Here is a 21,372-nt window from a genome sequence, read left to right on the forward strand (position 1 = left end):
ACCCTCTGTCTGCTTTGTCCTTGTCTGTCATGTCTGCCTGGTATTCTTCTGCAAGCTCGGCCCTTTTCAACCCTGCCTGGTCGCGATTGAAAACGACAACCTCGGGCTGTGCGTATGTACGACGAAGCCTTCGGCAATCCGCATGGCACACATTTCATTCTCGAGTCCTCACGATCTAATCTACAGTCACCGTCCTATACCCATTATATGTCTCTGTCAAATCTCAGTCAACCTCAAGTCCCTGGCCTCCACAACGCCATGAAAGCGTAGACACCAGTGCCGCTCGCCACTCAAGAGTCAAGCAAACCTCGAGCAGAAAAGAGTGTGGCGAACCTAGGGCAGGGATAGGCAGATACCATTTCCAATACGTCTTCATGCAAACATCTTACACATGGAACTGTCTGCGACGGATTTGATGGATTCAAAGAGTTTTAAATGCTTCGATGCAGGTTACCGTCAATCCCAGACCTCGACATTCGCGTGGAGGCACAATGCAAGGACATTGCATGTCCACATAGAGCACCCGCCTCGCATGCATTTTACATGGTCCACATCACCTGGAAGCGAGCTCGACATTCCCGACTGGCTGGAGATGTTGGCTCAACGATTGAAGAGCAGCTATAAATCAGCCAAGTCGAATGTCCAGGTTTGTGGGTTGACGGTGCTGCCAGTCGATCAGTACTTCGTGTGTGTTCTGGGCTGATTTCCCTTCGAATTCACATTTCATCATCCCGAATTTTGATTGCTTCTTGGGCATATCCCTTTGCTACCCGCCTTCTTCTCGGTTTCCGTGACGGCTATGCCGTGTCTTGCCGCATGTGCCTAGAGGACGTCCAGTTTACCACAACAACGGTATTTATATCGCTGGCACAAGAACTGACACCTGAACCTGTTCTGTCTCAACTGCCATTGTCCCAAAACTAAGCCGCCTCAACATCAGGATTCCCGCTACAGCGACATGTCTGCAGTTCCGTGCTCGCATTGTCACCTCACAACACTCGGGCTTGGTGGACGGGGGGCTCATCTGGTAATCCCATCAATAGTTGCACCTGTTTTGGCCTTTGTGCTCGTGGCAAACCGGATCTATTGGCGCATGAGGATGCTGGGCAGACTCGGCTCGGACGATTTGACGACCATCCTCGCCTTGGTAAGTTAGCGTGTTCAAGACATGTTGGATACGGTCTCACCACTTCGCAGGTGTTCCTTGTCGTCCAATGCGGTGCTTCCGTTGCCGCGGTGGACTATGGATATGGCCGGCCATTTGACCTCATCAGTAAACAACAAGCTGAACAGGCATTGAAGGTACGACTGGACTCTATATACTTCGGCTGACGACTCTGACATTGGCAAAGTGTTTCTTTCTGCTCCAGATATTCTATAAGCTTACCATCAACTGCACCAAGCTGTCGATGCTCTTCCTGTATCTCCGCATATTCACCGACCGCATCTGGTTTGTTCGAACCTGCTGGATTTTGGTCGCCCTTGTAATTGGTGCTTGCATCTCTTTCACCCTCTCAACCATTCTCCAGTGCTCTCCGATCTCGCGGGCATGGGAGCGCTGGCGGATTGATGCGAGTTGTGTCGACATCTATGCTCTGTGGTATAGCAACGCCATCTACAACATTCTGACAGATTTTGTCATTGTCTTAATGGTGCCGCCAGTTATATTCAAACTCAAGTTGCCGTTGCGGCAGAAATTGGCTCTGACTTGTGTCTTCGGGCTTGGTCTGATTGTGTGTGCTGCATCAATTTCCAGATTGACAACGCTGTACTCTTCCGCCTATGGCGACGACATTACCGCTGGGTCACTTGTGTCAACAATCTGGACCACGATCGAGGCCGGGTTGGGTGTCATCTGTGCCAATCTGCCCATGATACGGACGCCGCTTCAACATTTTTTCCCAAAATTGTTCCCTCCAAGGACTGGAACAGATCACATCCCTAGTACAATTCCTTCTCAACGAAGTGGCCAGGTCAGCGGCGAAGCACTAGCTTCTCCCGCAAGACTGATTCCGCCACCCATTCCTGTACGCAAGACAAGCCTTACAAACCAACCACGGGTCGGTAGGATTTCAGAAGCCAGAGGGATGCAGAACCGAAGTAGGCTGCACGGGGACATGGTCAAGCTGCACAGCAGCAGCAGACTAGCACATTGCCAGGATCTTGAGATTCAGGCAGGATACTCTGACTTCTCGAGCCATCCAGAGGTTGGTTTGGCACGGACGAGAGAAGTGGACTGGTACGCAGAACAGCAGCAAATTTGGTCACCGTAAATTGGCCATGGCTAGGTACAATTGATCTGGGTGGAAATATTATGACAAGTCGAAGAGCTGGCTAGTGGGAACTATTCGACAACTTCCTAGAATGAATAGCAATGTCTCGCGTATCTGATCTGGAAGGGATTGTGAAAGTCAGACAGAGGGGCAGCATCAAAATAAACTCCTGCTCGAGAAATGACCGCCAGCAGCCAATCAGTAGACATGCCAAGTCGACTCGGCGAAGTTGCCACAATAAGCGTCTTGGCTGCGCATCGATTGGCAACGATCCTGATCCTGATGAAGGAGCTCCTAGACTCAGGATCAATTCATTCAACAGCTTCAGTACCCTTCCACAACACTGTCGGAGGCATTTGAGTCCCATGTAAGCTGTCGAGAAACACCTGGCTTCCACGAAATTGACCAAAGAACTCGAACAGCTCGAAATGTCGTTCGTCATCCGCCGAGCCGTGTCAACCCTGGTTCCTCCGAAGGTAAAACCTCGACTTTGTATCTCTGTTCTGCTACCAATCTGGATTTGCTGACTCGGATGGTATAGGTTGCCAACCCAGAGGTAAGAATCTTATCGACTGTTTGAACCCTCTCTACCGAGCATTTTCTGCGCGCATCGAGCGAAGTGGCAGCACGACACGTCCTCGACACCTGACACGCTTCACACTGCTCACGAACAGCATCACTTTTGATGAACAAGATCTGACGGATGATTGCAGGGTATCGGAGCTGCCAAAAATGCCGTCCGAATGGCGAGAATAGCCAAATTCTACGAAAAACTACCAAAAGGACCTGCGCCAGCACGAGCACCCAGTGGGCCGCTAGGGTGGTATCAGGCAAAATACTTTGGCAAGAATCCATCAGCAGCTCGTACGTCTCTTCCGCGCGACACTCGGCTGGATAGAACATCGTTGAATGGCTAATCTTGTGGCAACAGCTATCTGGCACGTTATTTTCGGGATCATGGCAATGGGTTACAGCATGGAATACTACTTCCATCTGAGTATGTGCTGCCAGACTAAAGTATCAAAGCCGGTCTTGACTAATTGCGCATGTAGGACACCACAAGAACAATGCCCACTGATCGATACTGCATTGAAAGGAGGGTGGTCACTGTACATAACGCCAAAATAAACCTGTTGAACTCGCGGAAAGGCACATTATCAAGACCTATCTATCAGACCACTTTCCTTCCAGGTCGCTTCTTTGTTTTCTCTTTTGCTGTAGCTCCGCGCCAGAATCTCAGACCCTCCATACAGTTCTGAGGGTATGAAAGACTCCGTTTGCGGTACCCTGGCCCTCCTTTCCCAGACAATAGCCAAAAGGGCACGGCGTATTCGGCGAATGTAGAGATGGGATAGGACAAGTAATGAAATGGCTTCTGAGGACGAAGTAAAACCTTTGCTGAATGGCTGAAATGCGGCTGCTGTACAAAGACGAGCGCCAAGGCGAGGTTGCCGCAACCCGACACGACGGGCCGTCGACTTCAAAGGCGCAGCCTCTCCTATCTCAACTGACTCAACAACCACCATTTCTTCTTCTTCCACACCCTTGTACCCCCTTTTTGAGGTGTTGTATTACTTCTTTCGCCTTTCCTCCTCAAATCCCGCATCGAGTCCCCTCCGCGACCTCAAAGCGCAGTCGTGCGTTGACGGGCAAAAACCGACAGGCTAGCAACCGTGGCAGACTACGCGCAGTAACAGGTACCCTCACGCCACCGAATCAATACGAATCTGGCACCCTAACGATTCTCCCCCTTTGTCTAGATCCGAGTTTGTTATGGCAGAGCAGAGAGCACAAGATGTGGTAAACCAATCTCAGTCGGTGGGCGATCTCTCGCCTTCCGACGTACCTGCGACCACATCTACACCTGATATCAAACTTCCTGGGGACGATATTGGTAGGAATAGTGCTGTGGTGGAAACAGAGGTTGCGCCAAAAGAGAATGGAATCCATACAGTGTCAAGTCTCAAAATGGAAGAACTCGAGGATGGTTCTGCTCGCTCAGACACAGATACGAGCCGGGCCGAGGGGAGTGTCGCTGGTGACAAAGTCACGGAGCCAAAACCTTTGAAGAAATTCGCTGCCAAACCTGTCAGCTTTGCAAAGTATTCGGTCCCCAAGGTCATCGCTGCGAGCGCAGCGACAAAACCTAATGAGAAAAGTACGTGCGCTCTGGCTCTAACCCGACGAAACTAACATCCGAGTCCAGCTACTACTCCCCATTCCTCATCCTCGTCCCTCGCCCAAGCAGGGCGTCCACGATTAGTTGCCAAAGCCACAAGCTCCTTACAGTCAAAGGCGAAACCTTATCAAAGCGCCAGTCCGGATCCCATGCAGGTATGGAACAAGAACAGAGGTATGGTCCCATCCGCTTGCGTTCCGATCTGCCGGAGACTGATCGTGTCACAGTTACGCCACAACCTTCGACGAAGCACTTGACCGACGAAGAGCTTAAGCAGCAGTACGGCATCCATCTGACCTCGCGAATCCAAGCAGACAGTGAAGGGAAAGAGGCGAAGTGGGCAGACATTGACGATGACGAAGATGACTGGGCTCCAGAAACAATCGAATGGAACGATGGCACCAAGAGCACACTGACTCACGCCGATGTCACTCCTCAAACCTCACAGAAACCCGCGACCCCTTCTGAAGCCGGAGATCAGTCAAAGTCTGCCAACGCCTCGAAAGCAGTCGCACCTCAATTTGCGAGTTCGGTCGGTCCTAATGCGACGGTGCTCAAACTGGGCGCAAGCGCCGAACGGCAACAGGCGCAGAAGGCAGCGACTCTTCAATCTAGAGCCCCTACCGAAAAGCCATCGATCATTACAAAGGCGACTCCGGCGCCGGCCCCAGCTAAATCTCCATGGGCACCATTACCTCCTGTTGACAAGATCTCGCCGGTTGCCATCAATCCGCAGCCAATACCTCCCTCGGGCAGATTTATGCCTAGCCACCCATACACGCAAAGCCCTTCACTACTGAAAGCGCCGTCACCGGCCAAGGAGATCTCGGCGGATGACTTCAACCGCTCATGGCGGGATTCAATACCTGGTCAACAACGAGAATTGTACGTACCGGGCTCTGGCCGGTATGAAACGGTGCCGGAGCCCCGACGACGGATGTCAAGGAACGATCAAGGCTTTCGGACACCTGCTGTATTGCAGAGACCAAGCCAAGCTGACACGCACGCTCCCGCCGAACCTTCCCCAGCCTTTCAAACCACTCGAACAAGCACAGATCAAGCTCGACGTAGAGCGTCGTCTACTATTTCAGGCGGTAGCGGGCAGTTCGGTCGACGGATGTCCATCAAGTCAGGGGATTTACCGATGCCGACCATTGACACTCAAAGACATGATGCTGAATCAGCAATTCGGCCAATCTCGAGGGATGGTCCACCTTCGGCAACTCAGACACCAACATATCAGGCTCGTGGGACAGGCGACTATGTGTCTGTCGGTCCCACCTCGGCATTGGATGCAGATATCGAAGCTCAACGAGCTCAACAAAGAGCTTTGATGAAAGAGAATATTGAACGAGCCAGAAAGCGGAAGATAGAAGAAGAGCAACGATTGGAGGCCGAGAAGCAAGAACGCATTCGATTGAAGCTGGCGTCACTTGGACCAGATCCCAAGCATGCTAAAAAGCCAGAGGAACCAGCAAAAGAAACAGGAGACGCGGAAAATGAAGCGAAGAAGGACATTGAGCAGTCTCCTACATCTGCCCACGTCCCTGTGGCAACTGGAAGCACGACCACGATCACTACACACTCCCCGCCCAAACCTCCTCAGCCACTCGCTTCTGGCGAGCCGCAGCAGTACGGCATGATGAAAGTGCATTCTTTGGACTCGGTCAAAAAGATGGCCTCGGCGCTGTCCCGAGCACCAGAGCCGCAGAGGATACCTGTTCGAGAGAAAGTTGAATCCAGCACATCTGATCAAGCCAAGCAGGAAGCATTACAGGTACCTTCTCCTATCGTCAACGGTGTCAGGCCTGTGCCGGAAGTTCGACGAACGAGTGGGCAAGAACCAGCTCCCGCCTCTGAACCGAGTCCCAAGTTGCCCAAACCAAGTTCAGTTGGAAATGATGCGAGAAGTGGGTGGGGAGACGTCCGCCATGACCATCGTGCACCCCAAACAGCGAACCTTTGGGGTCTGCCCAACAACAAGGCTCTCGGAAACGGCACCTTCGACCAGAGTCTGGCAGGATATTCGCCTCAGGATCTGTCGAGGACATCTTCCACAGCAGCAGGTTGGATGAATGGTCGAACGCCGCACTCGGGCCGCTCGCCACAGATTCAGCATGTCAATCACATCCTTGCAGATAACAGACCGTACCCGTATCAAACAGTAACTTCTCCAGACCAGGGCCCGCTAGCAGCTGATAGTGAGGCCGATTCGCTGTTTCCCACAACAAAACCTGCTCCGATCGCTCCACCTCAGCCTCAACACATCCAACCCGGCGTGAATGGCGTCCCCCATGGGCCGAGGGTAAACGGCGTGGACGCTTGGAACGGCTTTCATGCAGTGGCCACTCAACAAGAACGTGCAGAGAGTGAGCGGGTGCAGCGGGAAATGGTGGCAAGGCGCGAGGAAGAATTACGGACTGGGATTCGGCAGGGCCCTGCTTACTCCTTTAATGAGACCTGGAAACAGGTGCAGGTCGGTGATCAGGCACAGCGATCAATCGCGGGCGTTTCGCAGTCATCCGTGCCCGCATCCAACGTCTTTGGTGCTGTAGGATCGTTGCCGGGCGCGGATATCGGCTCGCGAGGCATGAATGGTCCGCCAGGTCGTGGATCGAGGTTCTTCCCTCAACCCGTTGGTCTACAACATCCTCTCCACGATCGACGTGCAGTCACTTACAGTCACCCTGAGCCGCCGCGAACACCATCGCCGCCTCCTGCCGAAGAATATTCGAGCCTCCACCCTGCCTTTGACGGAGACTCCACCAGGCCAGTCGTGCATTTCCCACAGAAACCCGTCGTCAAACTACCGCCTGCGATGCCACCAACGCCACCCAGCCCTGCACATATTCAACCCGACCTTTCTCCGGCCACACCATTGACCTGGGCAGCAAGGGTTTCCATGCCACCACCACCGCCTCCTGCAGCAACACTTCGAGCAGTCTCCACTCCGATCGTGCAGAATCCTTCATGGCAGGAACGATTCAATGGCTTACTAGGCAAGAAGAGCTCTCCCGCACGGGAATCCGCTCAACCAGTAGGAACAGTGCTTGCAGTTGCGTCGTCGACTAGAGAGCCTCTTGACGTTCAACACGTGCTTGTTCCTGCGGCCTCAGTGTCGCTTCCTGTTGAAGCAGGGCCAATCTTGTTGTCTAGTGACACGTCGGTCACGACCAAGGATGTCGAAAGTGAAGATGATCTTTTTGAGGACCGAGAACTAGGCTCGCTACCGACCATCAAGTTTCCATTGGAGGTGCTCACGTTGCCAACGCCGCCATTCATTCCCTCAAGGGCAGTGGCTTCACCACCCGAGATTACCTCGGTGATTCCTTTCATGGTCAACAATTGGTTCGAGCGGCACCGGTCCACAGGCCCCCAATTTGCGCTGATCAAGTTCCCTGGTCCGGCGAAGGCCATCAAGAAGGAGTTGCCCGTGCGAGGGTCGTCGGCGCCACATCATGGCAGTCGGTCACGCTTTAGCAGCGGTCCACCCAGCTCATCAAGTTCTTTTGGCGGCAAAGGCTATCGAAATAGAGGCGGACCGAGATCGAGACAGGCGTCCAAAGCAAACTGATGGAGTATTTCCTCTTACGGCGTCTTTGAAAAAGGCGGAGGGCGGCATGCCACTTGCCCACGGGACGGAAGGCGACTTTCTTTTTCATAGGGATTAATGGTCGCCTCTGTTCTTTTTTTGACATTCGCCAGCGCTGGCAGCGCTCTGGATGCTGGCGGCACCGAAGCAAAACGGGCTTGAAATCTGATTACTACTGTATTTTCTTCGGAGGTCTCATAACACAAATGGGGCTTGCAGCTTGCAAGTCTACCGGGCAGAACGCGGCCTGAAGCAGGATTGAACACGTTAGCAAACCACTCCATTCTGAATGTTTTTTAATGTGAAATTTTTGGGAAGACCAGACCACCTGCAGGATACGTACTCGTAAATCCTTTTGGGGGGAGGGTTGAATCAGGATCCTCTGGTTCCCCTGATCCGGACGAATGTGTGTGTGGGTGTTTATGCACAGGACCCTCTACTGTGTAGGGGAAGCTGTCATATCTGTACTTTGGATTGTTGTATTTTTGGCTGTATTCGGACCGTGGATGGATGGAAAGGAAAGGAATGGGATGGGATGGGATGAGATAGGATAGGATACGATGGAATGGATGGGATTATATATCCTTTGAAAAAAAAAAAAAAAACATGCACACACCCACACACATTGCGAAATACCCAGCTAGGTGTCTAAACAGACAGATAGATAGATACCTGCCTAGAAAGATAGCGTAGGTTCTATCGAGACCTGGAATCCCGAAACCGAAACCGAAACCGATATCGGCATAAAATGAACAAATGAATGCAATGCTTTGTTTGTTTGTTTGAAAGCTTGGCTATATAGAAAGAAAGAGGGAGGGAGGCAGGGAAGAGAACAGTGTAGACTTGCAGCGGAGTCAGTCTCGCAATGCTGTGTTCCATGTCCGTAATAGACTAGCTAAGCTAAGCTACCTATGTAGGTAGGCAAGTAGGGAGAGGTCTGCAGAGATTTATCTTTGACAAACAAAAAAGCCCTTGGGTTTCCATCATCATCGTCATAGCAAGCAGTCAGGCTAGCACGCAGAGCAGCTTCGTCTAAAGCGGCCGTAAGAGAGATCATGTCCACCACTTGCCAAACTTAACCCGACTTGTTGCTTTCCATTCGGGACAACAGGATAAAAATCAAAAGTGACCGACCAAGCGCTGCGTGACAACCGTATTTGGGTATGTTGGGGTTGGGTTTGCATGGGAGGTGTAGGTGGGAGAGTGTAATATTGTTATGCTGTTGCGGGGAAGGGGGTTGTGCTTGACAGTCATGCATCGGATATCGTCGTTGCCATATGAAAAGTGTCCGCCAGATACGTGTTGAGCAGCAAGACAAAGACGTGGTGGATCATTGGCGTCTACGGTCTGGGCGAGAGGAGCTGCACGAATTCCTCATCTGTGCCGCGACGGAATAGCGATTAGCCATCCAATCGTTGATGAATCGACATGCAAGCCAGGCTTAGAAGCAGATAGACCAGGGGGGATTCCATGCCAGCAACGGCTCTTTCGCTCAACAAAAGCAAGAACCAAATCAGAACTGTGGGGAGTGGTGAAACGTACAATCTATTGTCCCGTTCTTGTCCTTGTCCGCCTCGCGAATCATCTCGTCGATCTCCTCATCCGTCAAGTTCTCCCCAAGGGATTTCATCACTTGACGTAATTCGTCGGCAGAAATGGTGCCAGAACCGTCTTTATCGAAGACGTTGAATGCGGCACGGGTCTCATGAGCAAAGTCTTGAGCCTTGACGGTTGTAGACATCATCTTGAGGAATTCTATAGCATTGTCAGACTAATTCTGAAGGAACGCTTCCTAGAGATGATCAAGTCGTAGTAGCAAAAACTTACCTTCGAAGTCTATGCTGCCGGATCGATCGACGTCGACCTCATTGATCTGAAGTGGGTGGCATTAGTAGACCGAGCAGACTCCATACCTTGCTATGAAGCTAGGTCTATGTCAGATCTTACCATATCCTGCAACTCTGAATCGGAGGGATTCTGGCCAAGAGACTTCATGATTTCACCGAGTTCTTGCGCCGTGATGGTACCTATGCCATAGCAATGTCAGCGACAAGGGCAATTGTGAATCCCATTCTCGGAGCACAATAGTCGCTAATCATTGCAAAGGTATTGAACTTTTGGAGGTCGTAACATGGGATTGCCCCGACAAGGCTGAGTTTCCTCTGCGAAAAAGATCGTAAATATCAAGGCTGGAGTAACCTTACCACTTCCATCTTTGTCCTACCGTAAAGTGAGTCTGGGTACAAACAATTGTTCCGTGTCGAGGAGATACTTACGAACAAAGCAAAGACATCCTTGTATGCCTTGACCTCTTCATCGGACAAGTGTTTGTGGGTGACGGGAGTCTGTAAGGCGTGCCAAGTTAGCTCGGAGTTTGTTTGCTCGAAATCTAGGCAGCCCGAAGTGGGAGGCTGAATCAAGTCGGAGATGTGCCAAAACCGGCGGTGAATTCACATACCATGGCGGTCTTAGATTTGTTCGTAGATGGGGGAGGGTTGGTATCGATCTTCTCGAGTGTAGGTGGCATATGGAAGAAGAGATGAAGGACGAGACGGGGCTGAGATATACGAGGAGGGTGATAAGACGCTAGTCTGCGTTGGACTTTTGACAAAAGGTCAGGCTCAGCGATGGGGGGAGCCAAAGGACCCGAGGGGCGCGAGACAGCCTTGGAGCGCCTACGCAAGCGGAATGCAGGTGCCTGATTGTGTGAGAACAGGGCCCAGCTAGGCTGAGAAGTGGATGGATTGGAAGGATTGGAACAAGGGCCGGCGCCACGACTTGAACAGCTGGTCAAGGCCCAAACACGGGGATTTCCAGACGGGTGCAGGTAGGGCAGGATGAGACGTGTAGGAGGAGGGCAGACTGCAAGGTGTTCTGTGTCGACTTGTTTGGGATCGGGCTGAAATAGCAAGCTGAAACAAGAGGGATGATTTGATGCCCTGTCGACTGGTTGAGTGGTAGTGGTGGTGTGGTGGTGGTAGTGCTTGGTGAGGTTTGGCTGTCTTCGGTGTGAGATCTTGGGCAAAAGGTGGGGAAAGGAGGAAGAAGGAAGGATTTCATGTGCAACATGTGGCGGGGGGCCAAATTGGTTCCCCCTCGTTTTGGTCTCGTGGTGCCTAGCACGTGAGCGCAGCCTTGGCATCTCACGTGATTGGTGACATCAGAATGAAATGACGAATCAGGGGGCTGTCATTTGATTCCATTGATGCCCAAGGCTTGACCACCTGAGCATCCACACCACCTCCCAGGCCCAAGTCTACTGTATATACCGCTCATATTGTTCGTTATCTCTCTGAAATCCCCATCTACATGATACCGCGAACTTTCAGACCTTGTCTTTCTACTGCACAACTTGGAACTTTCACAATGCTCCACCAAGCAAAGCTCTCCAACTCTTCCAAGGTGCCAAATGGCAAACTGATATGTAAGTCTCCCTGACTCCTTATCCAGAGCGCACAGAAAAGTCGGGAAGGCCAAGGGTGTTGGACCCCAGATAAGGACGGGCTTGGCTCAGGTACCTAAGAGGTATATAAAACAGATATGGAGGGCATCTGCTTTCAAGTTGAAGAATAAAACCTGCTTTGAAACGCTGCGCGAATCACGTCGGCAACCATCTAACAACTCACTTCTTCCAGTCGCCCCTGGCCAGGCCCCGCTAGAGCCTTCGCAAGAGGTGCAGCATGACCAACAACCGCATCGCGCCGCACAATTCACCCACTCCAAGCTCCGTCGCTCAGACCTGTCGCCAGACCCCTTCACGCAATTCCACTCCTGGTTCACCGATCCCGCACTAAAGACGGCCGTGCCCGAGACCGTCACTCTGTCCACAGCTTCACTCCCCAGCGGCCGCGTGTCCAACCGTGTCGTGTACCTCAAGGAACTCGACTCGCGCGGCTTCGTCATCTACTCGAATTTCGGCACGTCTCGCAAGGCAAAAGACATCGCCTCGAACAAGTACGCGAGTCTCTGCTTTTGGTGGAAGCCCGTGGAGAGGCAGGTGAGGGTCGAGGGCGTGGTGGAAAGGGTCAGTGCCGAGGAGAGCCAGCTTTACTTCGACACGAGGGCTAGAGGGTCGCGGATCGGAGCGTGGGCCAGCCAGCAGACAAGTGTCTTGGAGCCTCGCGCGCCAACGTCAACGACTGCAGGATCCGAAACGGAGCAGAAGAGTGACGTGCCAGCGGAGGAAGGGGGCGAAGACGACGGACGGGCTGCCCTCGAAGCCCGTGTCAAGGAAATGGAGGCCCGGTTCGAAGGCCAGGACCACATCCCCGTGCCGCCCTTCTGGGGTGGCCTGAGGATCATACCTGAGACGATCGAGTTCTGGCAAGGACGGGAAAGCAGACTACACGACCGATTCCTGTACACCAGGATAGGAGATGATCTCGACCAAGACAGCGAGTTAAAGTGGAAGATTGAGAGACTGAGCCCATAAAGTGACGGAGACAAGGGGACGAACGCCGCATCATATCACAATTACAAACTTACAAATGGAACACAAACTCGGATCTTTGTAGAGGTTTCAATATAGAGAGTTGGATTCTTCGCCAGCCCTCCTCTTACCAGCTCTTGCCGGTATTCAGCATGTCAACTCCGGTCTGGAGGACTACACAACGGATCTAGACAAAACCTCGGCTGTCTAGATCATCTATCAGAGTAGCGAGTAGAGATTATTCTTGGTGTTCTGTTGTACACGGGCAACCCCATTTTCCTTTTCCCCCCGAAATCTGCCCCCATGGAGCTCCCGCCAGCGCCTCCCGCCAGAAGGGAAGGAGAGCCTGCTGATCATGTTCCATATGCGCCACCCACAAAACACCATGCACAAGGCTGTCGCTGGAAGGACAGCCGAAACGAGAACGCCGATATGCACAGAACCACCATGTAGTCGTGGCTCGTTTCCTGGGTATCATAATCAATCAACAAAGGGAATGAAGCAGTCGAGGCAAGCGTTCATCGCCACACTCGACCGGAAAAATTTTTGATGCATCGACGCGAGAATTTTAAACTGTAACACCACCCACCAATGCAAGCACTTTATCAGCGACAGCTGCGGGATAGCCTTTCTTCAGCATTTCTTGAACCACCGTATTGGCACTAGCCCGATCTTCCGCGGACAGGAAGGCTCGTGTCATGGCCTCGTAGGTGCTGGGCTCGCGCTTATCCATGCCCAGCTGCTCGTAAATCGCTTTAGCTTTGGCAACCTGACCTACTCCTGCCCATCCATGAATCAGCGTGTTCGCAATGTAGGGAGTCATAGAGATGCCACGTCTTTCCATATCGACTAGGATCTCGGACGTCTTCTCCACTTCGTGATTGGCGACCATTGCTTCGAGTAAGTTCTGATACAGTGTGTCGGTCGGACGAATGTTCCTATCTTGCAAGACGGAATCGAAAACGGCTCTGGCAGCGGGCATGTCGTGCATAACGCAACCTTTGGCATGGATCAATGAACCATAGTGAACTGCCTCGGGTTGAACACCGGATTGTTTCATTTCGGAAAGGATGGATTCAGCGGCAGCCAGATTGACGGGTTCCAGAGACGCGTATGATTCGATGAGCAGTTTGTACGTGTGAGATGTAGGTTTGATGTTCTTGGACTTCATCCGCTCGTAGTACTGCAGGACCTTGCTTCGATCACGCTTGGTGTTGAGGAAATATTGGATGATGGAATTGTATGGAGCAGGTCGAGGGCGATAATTAGGTGCTGCCTCCATCTCGTCAAACATGTCAACTGCAAACCGCTCCTCACTTGTTCGGCAAAGGGCGTTCACCAGTGTGCCATATGTGACAGACGAAGGACGGATGCCACGACCCTCCATATCGCCAAAGTACCGGAGGCAGTCGTCAATCCGTCGAGCTTTGCCAAGCTTACCAATAACGGCGTTGTAGAGGAAAACACTTGGAACGACTCCCTCCGACAAGGCACGTTGGAAAATTTTGACGGCTTCGGTAGCTTCATCAAAAGTTCCCTCAAGAGTGGTGATATAAATGCCAAAGGTATTTGCAGAAGGGGCAGCTCCCATATCGAGAAGGTCCTGATGGAATTTACTTGCTTGTTGACGATCTCCAACAGTCAAGCAGGCCGCAATCATAGAGTCCAAGATCAAAATCCAACCTGCACGAACCGATGGGATCTGCAATGACATTGGGACGTCGGCATGTGCCATGCTCAGAATCTCTTGAATCAAATTCGCCTGTTTGGCTTTTCCGGCCGCGGTAATCAGCTTCGCGTAGGCAGAATAATGCAAATTTCTGCCTGCTCGACGAACGTTTCTCAATCGAGACAGACCGTCATTCAAATGGTGTTCAATACGGCCCGTCGTGCTCTCAACTAATTCTGATATCGCCTTGGACGCACGATAGTCAGTAGTGTGAGCATAGGGATCGAAAGTATCGTTGGTTGCTGCGTCGAGAAGCGCCGGGTGAGGTGACAGGGGCGATTGTGGCAACGTCACGGGGGTTGGGGTAGCAGGGTGCAGAAGCTCATTCCAACGTTGCAGGAGATCGGGTCGAGCAGCTCCAACCTTGGGCAAGCTCTCGCTCACCACGTGAACGGTCGAGGGATCCATAAGGATGCCGCGGTTAAGCACGGTCTCAAGAAGATGGGAAAACCTGGCAGGGTGGGCAGCGTCCACAACCTCTTGATACATGAGCATTTGAGCCTGAACGTGAAGAGCCAAAGCGATATCCTGAGCATTGAGCTGGTGGACACATTCTGGACCTAAGCTTGCAATAGCGTGCTGGGCAACTGGGGAGACGAGACCTCCATTTTCGATCATGGCTCGCAATAAGGTGATGCTTGTTGTTGCAGAGACCACAGCCTGTTGCTTTGAAAGAGCTTCGCCAAAGAGGATGATTGCCTCGTCGATTTCGGCTACAGCGAGTTGATGGCTTGGTTCAGTGTTTGCCGAGGAACGGATACGTTGAAACATCAACCGTGCTTCAGCGACACCCTCTTCGACGGAACCAGAATTGATCAAAGCCAAAGTGTACATTGCAGCAAAGTCAGTGCTTGGAACAATTTGCGTGGAGTGAGCGGTATTCCAGACCGACTTGGCCTTGTTGATATCACCACCTCGAATATACAAAGCAGCAAGAGCCATGACGGGCTCGGCCTTCATATTCAACGAGCTGATGGCATCAAAGGATCGAACAGCTTCGTCAGTATTTCCTGCGTCAGCCGCAGCGGTGGAGATCCTCGATAGTGCCTCGTCTCGCACGGCGGATGGGAGGGTGAAATCATCAAGGCTTGAAATCGCTGTCGAGTAGGCCTGGTTGTCAATGTGATAACGAACGAGTCCATCCAGTACGAAAACGCTCGTCAAGCTCTCCGACAAAGCTTGCTCATTTGCCGAGCCATTGAATGATTGGATGATCTTCTCATAGAAACGTAGCCCAGTCTCCGCAAGTCCGCAAGCGTAGTAAGCATTTATCAAGGAAGCATACACCTTTAGATCAAGCGGATCATTGGCAGCTCTGCTGATGGCGAGGTCGCGATACTCTTCGTACAAACCTTGAGCGGCGTGGATGTCTTGCACAGAGGCCTGCGCATCGATGACCGTGGTGTACAGCTGTGGCGCCAAAGGAATATTCTGAGCATTCATGTCGGCCAGCAGCGAATTCATATGCCCGACCATCCCAGATTGGGCACAGGCCTTGACGAGCGCATTGTATACCGTGGCGGAAAGTGGAAAATCTTCAAGGGTTGCCCGCGCAATGTTGTACAACTTGGTAGCAAATGCAAGCGATGTGTCGGCTGCATAGAGTTGATGTTGTCTGGTAGCAGAGGGGAAGACCAAGGAACCGTCACTACCATATCGAGCAGCTCTTTCACCGAGGTTCTTTTGCACTTGGTATGCCTCGAGGCTTCTAGCGGCCAAAAAGCGGAGGAGGATCACATATGATGTTGCATTGAGTTCGACGTTCCGCTTTGTCATGTCTCCGTACACTTCGAGAGCTCTGGGCCATGGCTGGTAGCCTTGACTGAGATGAATGGCAGAGACCAAGATATGATTGTATGCCTCCACAGTTGGGACATGGCCATCTTTGATGATCGCTTCGAACAGAGCTGGGATCTCGCTATACCGGTGCTGGGTACCAAGTTGGACGATCTGATCGGAGAGGACAGATTCCTCCGATGCAAGTGAGGTGATGTCCGTCGGTGACGACGTGTGTTCGAGGCTAGTTGAGGACTCAAATGATGTGGCGCCAGTTTCCAGAACGGAGGGACTCGGTGCTCTGGTGCTAGCAACAGGACTTCCAACCGCTTCATCGTAAGGAGCGGCATTTTCGATCTGCCGGGACGCGATTTCCTTTGCGATTTCTTCATCTACCTTTGCGAGGGCTTCTGCTTCCGCCAGAGCTTCCTCGGCATCTTGAATCTTAGGAGTGGCTCGTTCACTGTTAACGCGGGAGACAGTCAGGCGGGTAGTGGGTCGGAGGAGGTCGACAGGTCGGTAGGACTCGACTCGGTGGTGTTTCGATGTAGGTACAACCCTCTCTTGATTTTTCCAGCCTATTCTTCTCGCGACCTCATGCTTCTTCCAGTCCGAGTCATCACCAGTCTGTTGCGCATGTTGCCAGGCTGCGTAGTACTGTGCTAACGAGGCGTCACCACCGCCTGATTGAGTAGTATAACCTGCCTTCGCACCTGCGCCGGAACCCGATGGGCTTGAGAAGGCATTTTGGAGGTGTGTGGTCTTTGTGAATTTGGCGACTGGATAATTTTGGAACTGTCCGAGTGACTGGCCAGCAGCGACTACGGACGGAGCATAAGTATGGGCGATTCCCTTTGCAACACTGACACGGGCGAGATGTGCGAAGGGCTTGAAAGGCATTTAGGAGAAAGAGATTCTCTTCCTATCGAAGAGCAACGTCTGGAATAGGAATGAAGGCGAACTAGGCAGGTTCATTAGACGACTCGAAAGTCGTCAATGAACGCGCTGTACCGAAGAGGTGGAATGATGGAAGAGAATGACAAGACACTCGGAGTGGAGTATCTAATGATGGTCGCGTGTCAATCGTAGAGTGGTAGGGGAGGAAGCAGGATGTTGTATGAAATGGTAGAAATATCCAGGTCGCTCAGGCAGACCTCAATTCGTACTCGTAAAACTCGTGCCTGGCGGAGCGGGATGGAAGCAATCGCCAGGCTGGCCCCAAATTGAGTCAGGTGGATGAGAGACGAATCCAGTTAGTTGCTGTCGCTTACGGGGAGAGTTAGGAGCTTCAGGAGCTCCCCTTCGCCAACCAAAGATGCAGAGAAATGGGAGATGGAGCCGTGAAGCAGGCGAAGCTGATGGCGATTTTCGGGTGCGTGAGGGAATTTCATGTCGAGATTCCTGTCGATTTTCGAGGCACGTGTCATGTACTTACCCGACAAGGCTAGGGGCCGAACCTTGAGCATGGGAGTTGCTCATTGAGGGCAATCGCCCAGGTCTTTAGGGCTTCCGGGGGTGACACCCTCGATAATTAGCCCCTGGAGCAGTATCGTCCTCCCCGAACGAATCGTCATAGAGAAAACTTGGGGGCCCGAAATTTGATCGCCTAAGACCGGGCTCGGGCACCTGGAACTTGTTCTTCCCGGACCCAATTTTGACGGACCTTTCTTGCGAAGCTAACGCACCAAAAGTTCAGTGCGAGTCATCAATTTCAATTTTAGACATGACTGAATGACATATTACGGAGTATGCACATGCATTACGGTTTACTGCTATTTCTACAAGTATGCGGACGCCGTGATACAGAAGAGTACAGATCGACCTCGTGCATGAATGCTTATCCTCAATCATAGCAATGCGACCCTCTTCTCTCTCGTTATGTCTGTGGTGATGTCAACCACCTGCGCCTTTGCACCCTGTATTTTGAGGGGAAACAGCAATTATTGACCTATCGTACGAGGAGCAAAACCCGATGCATTGCCCAATCTCCGATCTGATAATCGGAGGAACGTCGTTGACTTCTCGATACAGCTATCTAGCCTTTCGGACTCGGTTTGCTAGCTCTTGGGAATTGTGATGAACGAGCAGAGAACGGCCAGGGAAAGTTCTGAATACATGCACAAGATCAGGGAAGGCGATGAATAGGTATACACATGCGTGTAGAGTATCGGACCGTCCTCCTATTCGCACTCTTCACACAAGTCTTCACGAGTCAATACGCTGTTAAGGCGAGTTGGGGAAACATCAAGGTACGTCTGACCAAACAAGTTCTCCTATTGCTCGACACCGTAGCCTGCGTTCGTTATTTTGTCCTATCATTTACATCCTTTGGCGTCGATATGACGACGAGATCGTGGTTACCTTAGACTCAAACAGATCCTCTCAAGAGTACGGTTGCTTGGTAATAGCGTTGTTTTGACAGGAACCGCATTGGTACCGAGTATATTGTCCCTATACAGAAAAGGTGGTCGCGGTGGCCCAGGCTAGGCTCGTCACGCACGCAATGACCATAGCCCAAAAATTGGACTTGATGTATGCTTGAGGGGCCAGTTGTGCCTGTCTGGGCAAGGGGCAAACTACTGCAACACAGCATCATGACCTAGAGAAGACGTATTCTCTTGGCTTTTCTGGTGTGGTCTCTCACTATCGAACGGGACGTTCAGGGCTTCGCCGGTACAGGGGTAGAAGCCCAGCGGAGTCTGATAAGGGGGGTGAGCAATTCCTCAGAGGTCTCAAGGGTTTCTGGATTAATTAGCAACCAACACGTGGGCTGCTGATTACTATTTACATACTTCCCAATATCTGCGTACTAGCAGTGTGCAACCAGCTAATCCTCCAACCGCCGTTGACTTATGCCTTACTAACTTGAAGATGTGCAGGTTACGAGGTATACCTGCCATATGCGGTTAGTCTTCTGCAGTTGATGTCGCGAGGTTCCCTCGCGTTTCGTGCCCGGTACTCGGCGAGTCGGTACGTCAGCCCCGTGGCGCCCACAGCCTCGTAATCTGCGATCACCACAGCTGAGAGAGTATTCTGCAGTCATGACTGCGCGTTGGCATAATATCACACCTCTTTCGCAGCGTCGGATTGCATTGTTCACGAATGGTCCGAGACAGAACTAGGAGATCAGAGAATTGAGAAGTAAAGACGACAATTCCGCGCGTGGTGGGAAACGGTGTATGTATGCAGTGGCTACAATCTATCCATATATACTCTGTGCAGCACCTTAAAGGTCACTCGGGTGCAGCTAGACTTTCCTCAGTGTGCACCTACAAGTGATGTCGTTCTCCCCATGCTTGCAGACTCATGTATGGGTGTAAATGGGGGACCCATACCTCCTCGACAGACCAAACCAAACGGGCAGAAAGACGAAGATTCAACCTTTTCGGTCTGAGACAAATTCCGTCTCTGCGCCCAGATATTGTTTTCTAGATATACTATACATACGTGTAGAATCTCGTTTGCTGCGACGTGTGGTAACACAATCTCATCCCCTCCCGGCAGGTGACTGGACGGACCATAGCCCGCTTGTGAAGAGGAAGAAATACGGGAAACATGATTGGTAGGTGAGTTGGGAGTTGGGTGGGCGGATGGGAAGAGATGGCATCGTGGTCAGTGCGAGGGTGCCCCGGTACTGGCACTATACGAAAACAGTGGGGTGTTTTGATGGTGGCTTGATTGACAATTAATGACCGAACGGACGGTTTGTCCTCTTGTCCTTTTTACACAGTATCATCTTCTCTCCCGTACCAATGAACAAGCAAGTAGGCAAGCACAACCTCTGGGCTCTGCCAATCCTGCTCATGCGAGGGAGTAAAAACAGCCAAAACGCCATGCTATGCTAAAAAGCCCTCATTTCCATATCTGTCACACACTCGCAGTTCGATACGAACATCGTCCATGGATCTTTCGACTCCCCCATCCATGGCGCGGGATCGAACTATAGACAACGGCCACATATACAGGACAGCATGCCTTCCATGCAATGTCCACCCGTCACTCTTATCGTTTGCTCTCTCAGCTTCCAAGAAACGTTACGACACGTCTTGCTCCCGAACCGTGGTCTCTGCATGGGCTCACTCGCATCAAAATCCAACATTGGAGCAGCCCACGAAGCCAGCCGGTCTGAGTTGTAGCTTGCACTGGAACTCGAAACTCCACTCGGCGATCAACAAGCGCAGCCTTCCTCGGCTGGTTTCTGGTTGCTTATTGACACATCAATCACTGTGACAAGCGCGCCGTCGTCAGTACCTGTCGGCCAAGTGAACAAAATTTGAATCTGTACTTACTTTGGGGATTTGGCTGCTGCTCCCCTTCGCCTTCCATACCTGGCAAGGCCTGCGCTATTCTCCTAAAAAGCGCCTTGACATTGTGGCCCAGCTTTGCGCTGGTCTCCATGAAAATGGCGCCAGCTCTCTTGGCCTCCTCTTCTCCTTGTTGCGTGGTGACCTCCCTCTTCGAGTCGCCCAGATCTGTCTTGTTGCCGACAAGGACCACAATCACATCGTTTCCTCGCTCCCCTCTTACATCATCGATCCACTTGCGTGTTTGCTCAAAGGTTTTGCGAGAGGAGATATCGTAGACCACGACAGCGACGGACGAGTCACGAATGTACGAGGGGATGAGGGACCGGAAGCGTTCTTGCCCGGCTGTGTCCCACAGCTGGAGGCGGACGGTGCGATCTTCGAGGTACATGGTTTTGGAGAGAAAGTCGATGCCGATGGTTGCCTGGTAGGTGGTGTCGAAGGAGTCGTACATGAACCGGGTTATTAGGGAGGTCTTGCCAACTGATTCATACCATTCTGTGTGAGCAGAGCAGGACAGTCCATGGCCGGGAGTTATCAGCACATACCACTCTGTTCCCCCAAGAATACAAGCCTGTAGACAGCTTGTCAGCCCCCAGTGCCACCCACAGTATCTGCAGAGATATGCGCGTCATACTTGAATTTTTTGAGTGGGTTTGAATACGATCCCACTGCGCTTTGCGCCATGATGAAATATGTCTTGTATTAAAAGGCCCCGGTTCGCGGGTCGACTCCGAGTATATGTTCGCGGGCTCTGGCGGAGGTGAGGAGGGTGTGTTTAAAGGAGACTATGCTGCGGAACCTTGGTTCCGTGGGTAGAAAGAGGAGGAGGAAACGTATCGCTATGGCACGGTCATGACAATGTCCTACTTTGAAGAGAAAGGCGAGGCCGAAAAGGGAGGAAATCAGGACTACCCCCAGAGGTCGCAAAATTAACTCCTGACCGAGAAGGGCCCCGACTGAATTCGAATCGCGAGTCCGAGATCCAGATTAGGATGCAGCAGATGTGGAGAGATTTTTTATGGGGATTAAATTGTTGCGAGCAAGCTCTGTCGGGAAAGGGAGCCAACGGCCACAAGCCTCGATCGGA

General features: G+C 51.9%; 6 protein-coding genes across 6 annotated transcripts; 4 read left to right on the forward strand and 2 right to left on the reverse strand.

Moving 5' to 3' along the window:
* Positions 1-1,099: 1,099 nt before the first annotated feature.
* Positions 1,100-2,273, forward strand: AYO21_09643 (hypothetical protein; the record flags this gene model as incomplete). Its single annotated transcript, XM_022659573.1, has 3 exons — positions 1,100-1,147; positions 1,198-1,302; positions 1,353-2,273. The coding sequence occupies 3 exons, from the start codon at positions 1,100-1,102 to the stop codon at positions 2,271-2,273; spliced, it is 1,074 nt and encodes a 357-aa protein (XP_022508127.1).
* Positions 2,274-2,701: 428 nt separating this feature from the next.
* Positions 2,702-3,351, forward strand: AYO21_09644 (hypothetical protein; the record flags this gene model as incomplete). The annotated part of the gene is made up of 5 exons (XM_022659574.1): positions 2,702-2,749; positions 2,815-2,829; positions 2,987-3,137; positions 3,205-3,270; positions 3,326-3,351. 5 exons carry the CDS (start codon positions 2,702-2,704, stop codon positions 3,349-3,351), a joined length of 306 nt encoding a protein of 101 aa, XP_022508128.1.
* A 695-nt stretch (positions 3,352-4,046) lies between these two features.
* Positions 4,047-8,026, forward strand: AYO21_09645 (hypothetical protein; the record flags this gene model as incomplete). Its single annotated transcript, XM_022659575.1, has 3 exons — positions 4,047-4,431; positions 4,480-4,626; positions 4,680-8,026. 3 exons carry the CDS (start codon positions 4,047-4,049, stop codon positions 8,024-8,026), a joined length of 3,879 nt encoding a protein of 1,292 aa, XP_022508129.1.
* A 1,531-nt stretch (positions 8,027-9,557) lies between these two features.
* Positions 9,558-10,571, reverse strand: AYO21_09646 (hypothetical protein; the record flags this gene model as incomplete). The annotated part of the gene is made up of 6 exons (XM_022659576.1): positions 9,558-9,799; positions 9,872-9,917; positions 9,992-10,071; positions 10,249-10,264; positions 10,321-10,389; positions 10,503-10,571. The coding sequence occupies 6 exons, from the start codon at positions 10,569-10,571 to the stop codon at positions 9,558-9,560; spliced, it is 522 nt and encodes a 173-aa protein (XP_022508130.1).
* Positions 10,572-11,410: 839 nt separating this feature from the next.
* AYO21_09647 (pyridoxamine 5'-phosphate oxidase) lies at positions 11,411-12,476 on the forward strand (the record flags this gene model as incomplete). The annotated part of the gene is made up of 2 exons (XM_022659577.1): positions 11,411-11,468; positions 11,680-12,476. 2 exons carry the CDS (start codon positions 11,411-11,413, stop codon positions 12,474-12,476), a joined length of 855 nt encoding a protein of 284 aa, XP_022508131.1.
* Positions 12,477-13,041: 565 nt separating this feature from the next.
* On the reverse strand, positions 13,042-20,969 carry AYO21_09648 (hypothetical protein; the record flags this gene model as incomplete). Its single annotated transcript, XM_022659578.1, has 4 exons — positions 13,042-16,799; positions 20,268-20,780; positions 20,831-20,856; positions 20,920-20,969. The coding sequence occupies 4 exons, from the start codon at positions 20,967-20,969 to the stop codon at positions 13,042-13,044; spliced, it is 4,347 nt and encodes a 1,448-aa protein (XP_022508132.1).
* Positions 20,970-21,372: the final 403 nt, after the last annotated feature.

This window comes from Fonsecaea monophora (genome assembly GCF_001642475.1).
Source record: "Fonsecaea monophora strain CBS 269.37 chromosome Unknown Scaff98, whole genome shotgun sequence".
In the NCBI taxonomy this organism is placed as follows: domain Eukaryota; kingdom Fungi; phylum Ascomycota; class Eurotiomycetes; order Chaetothyriales; family Herpotrichiellaceae; genus Fonsecaea; species Fonsecaea monophora.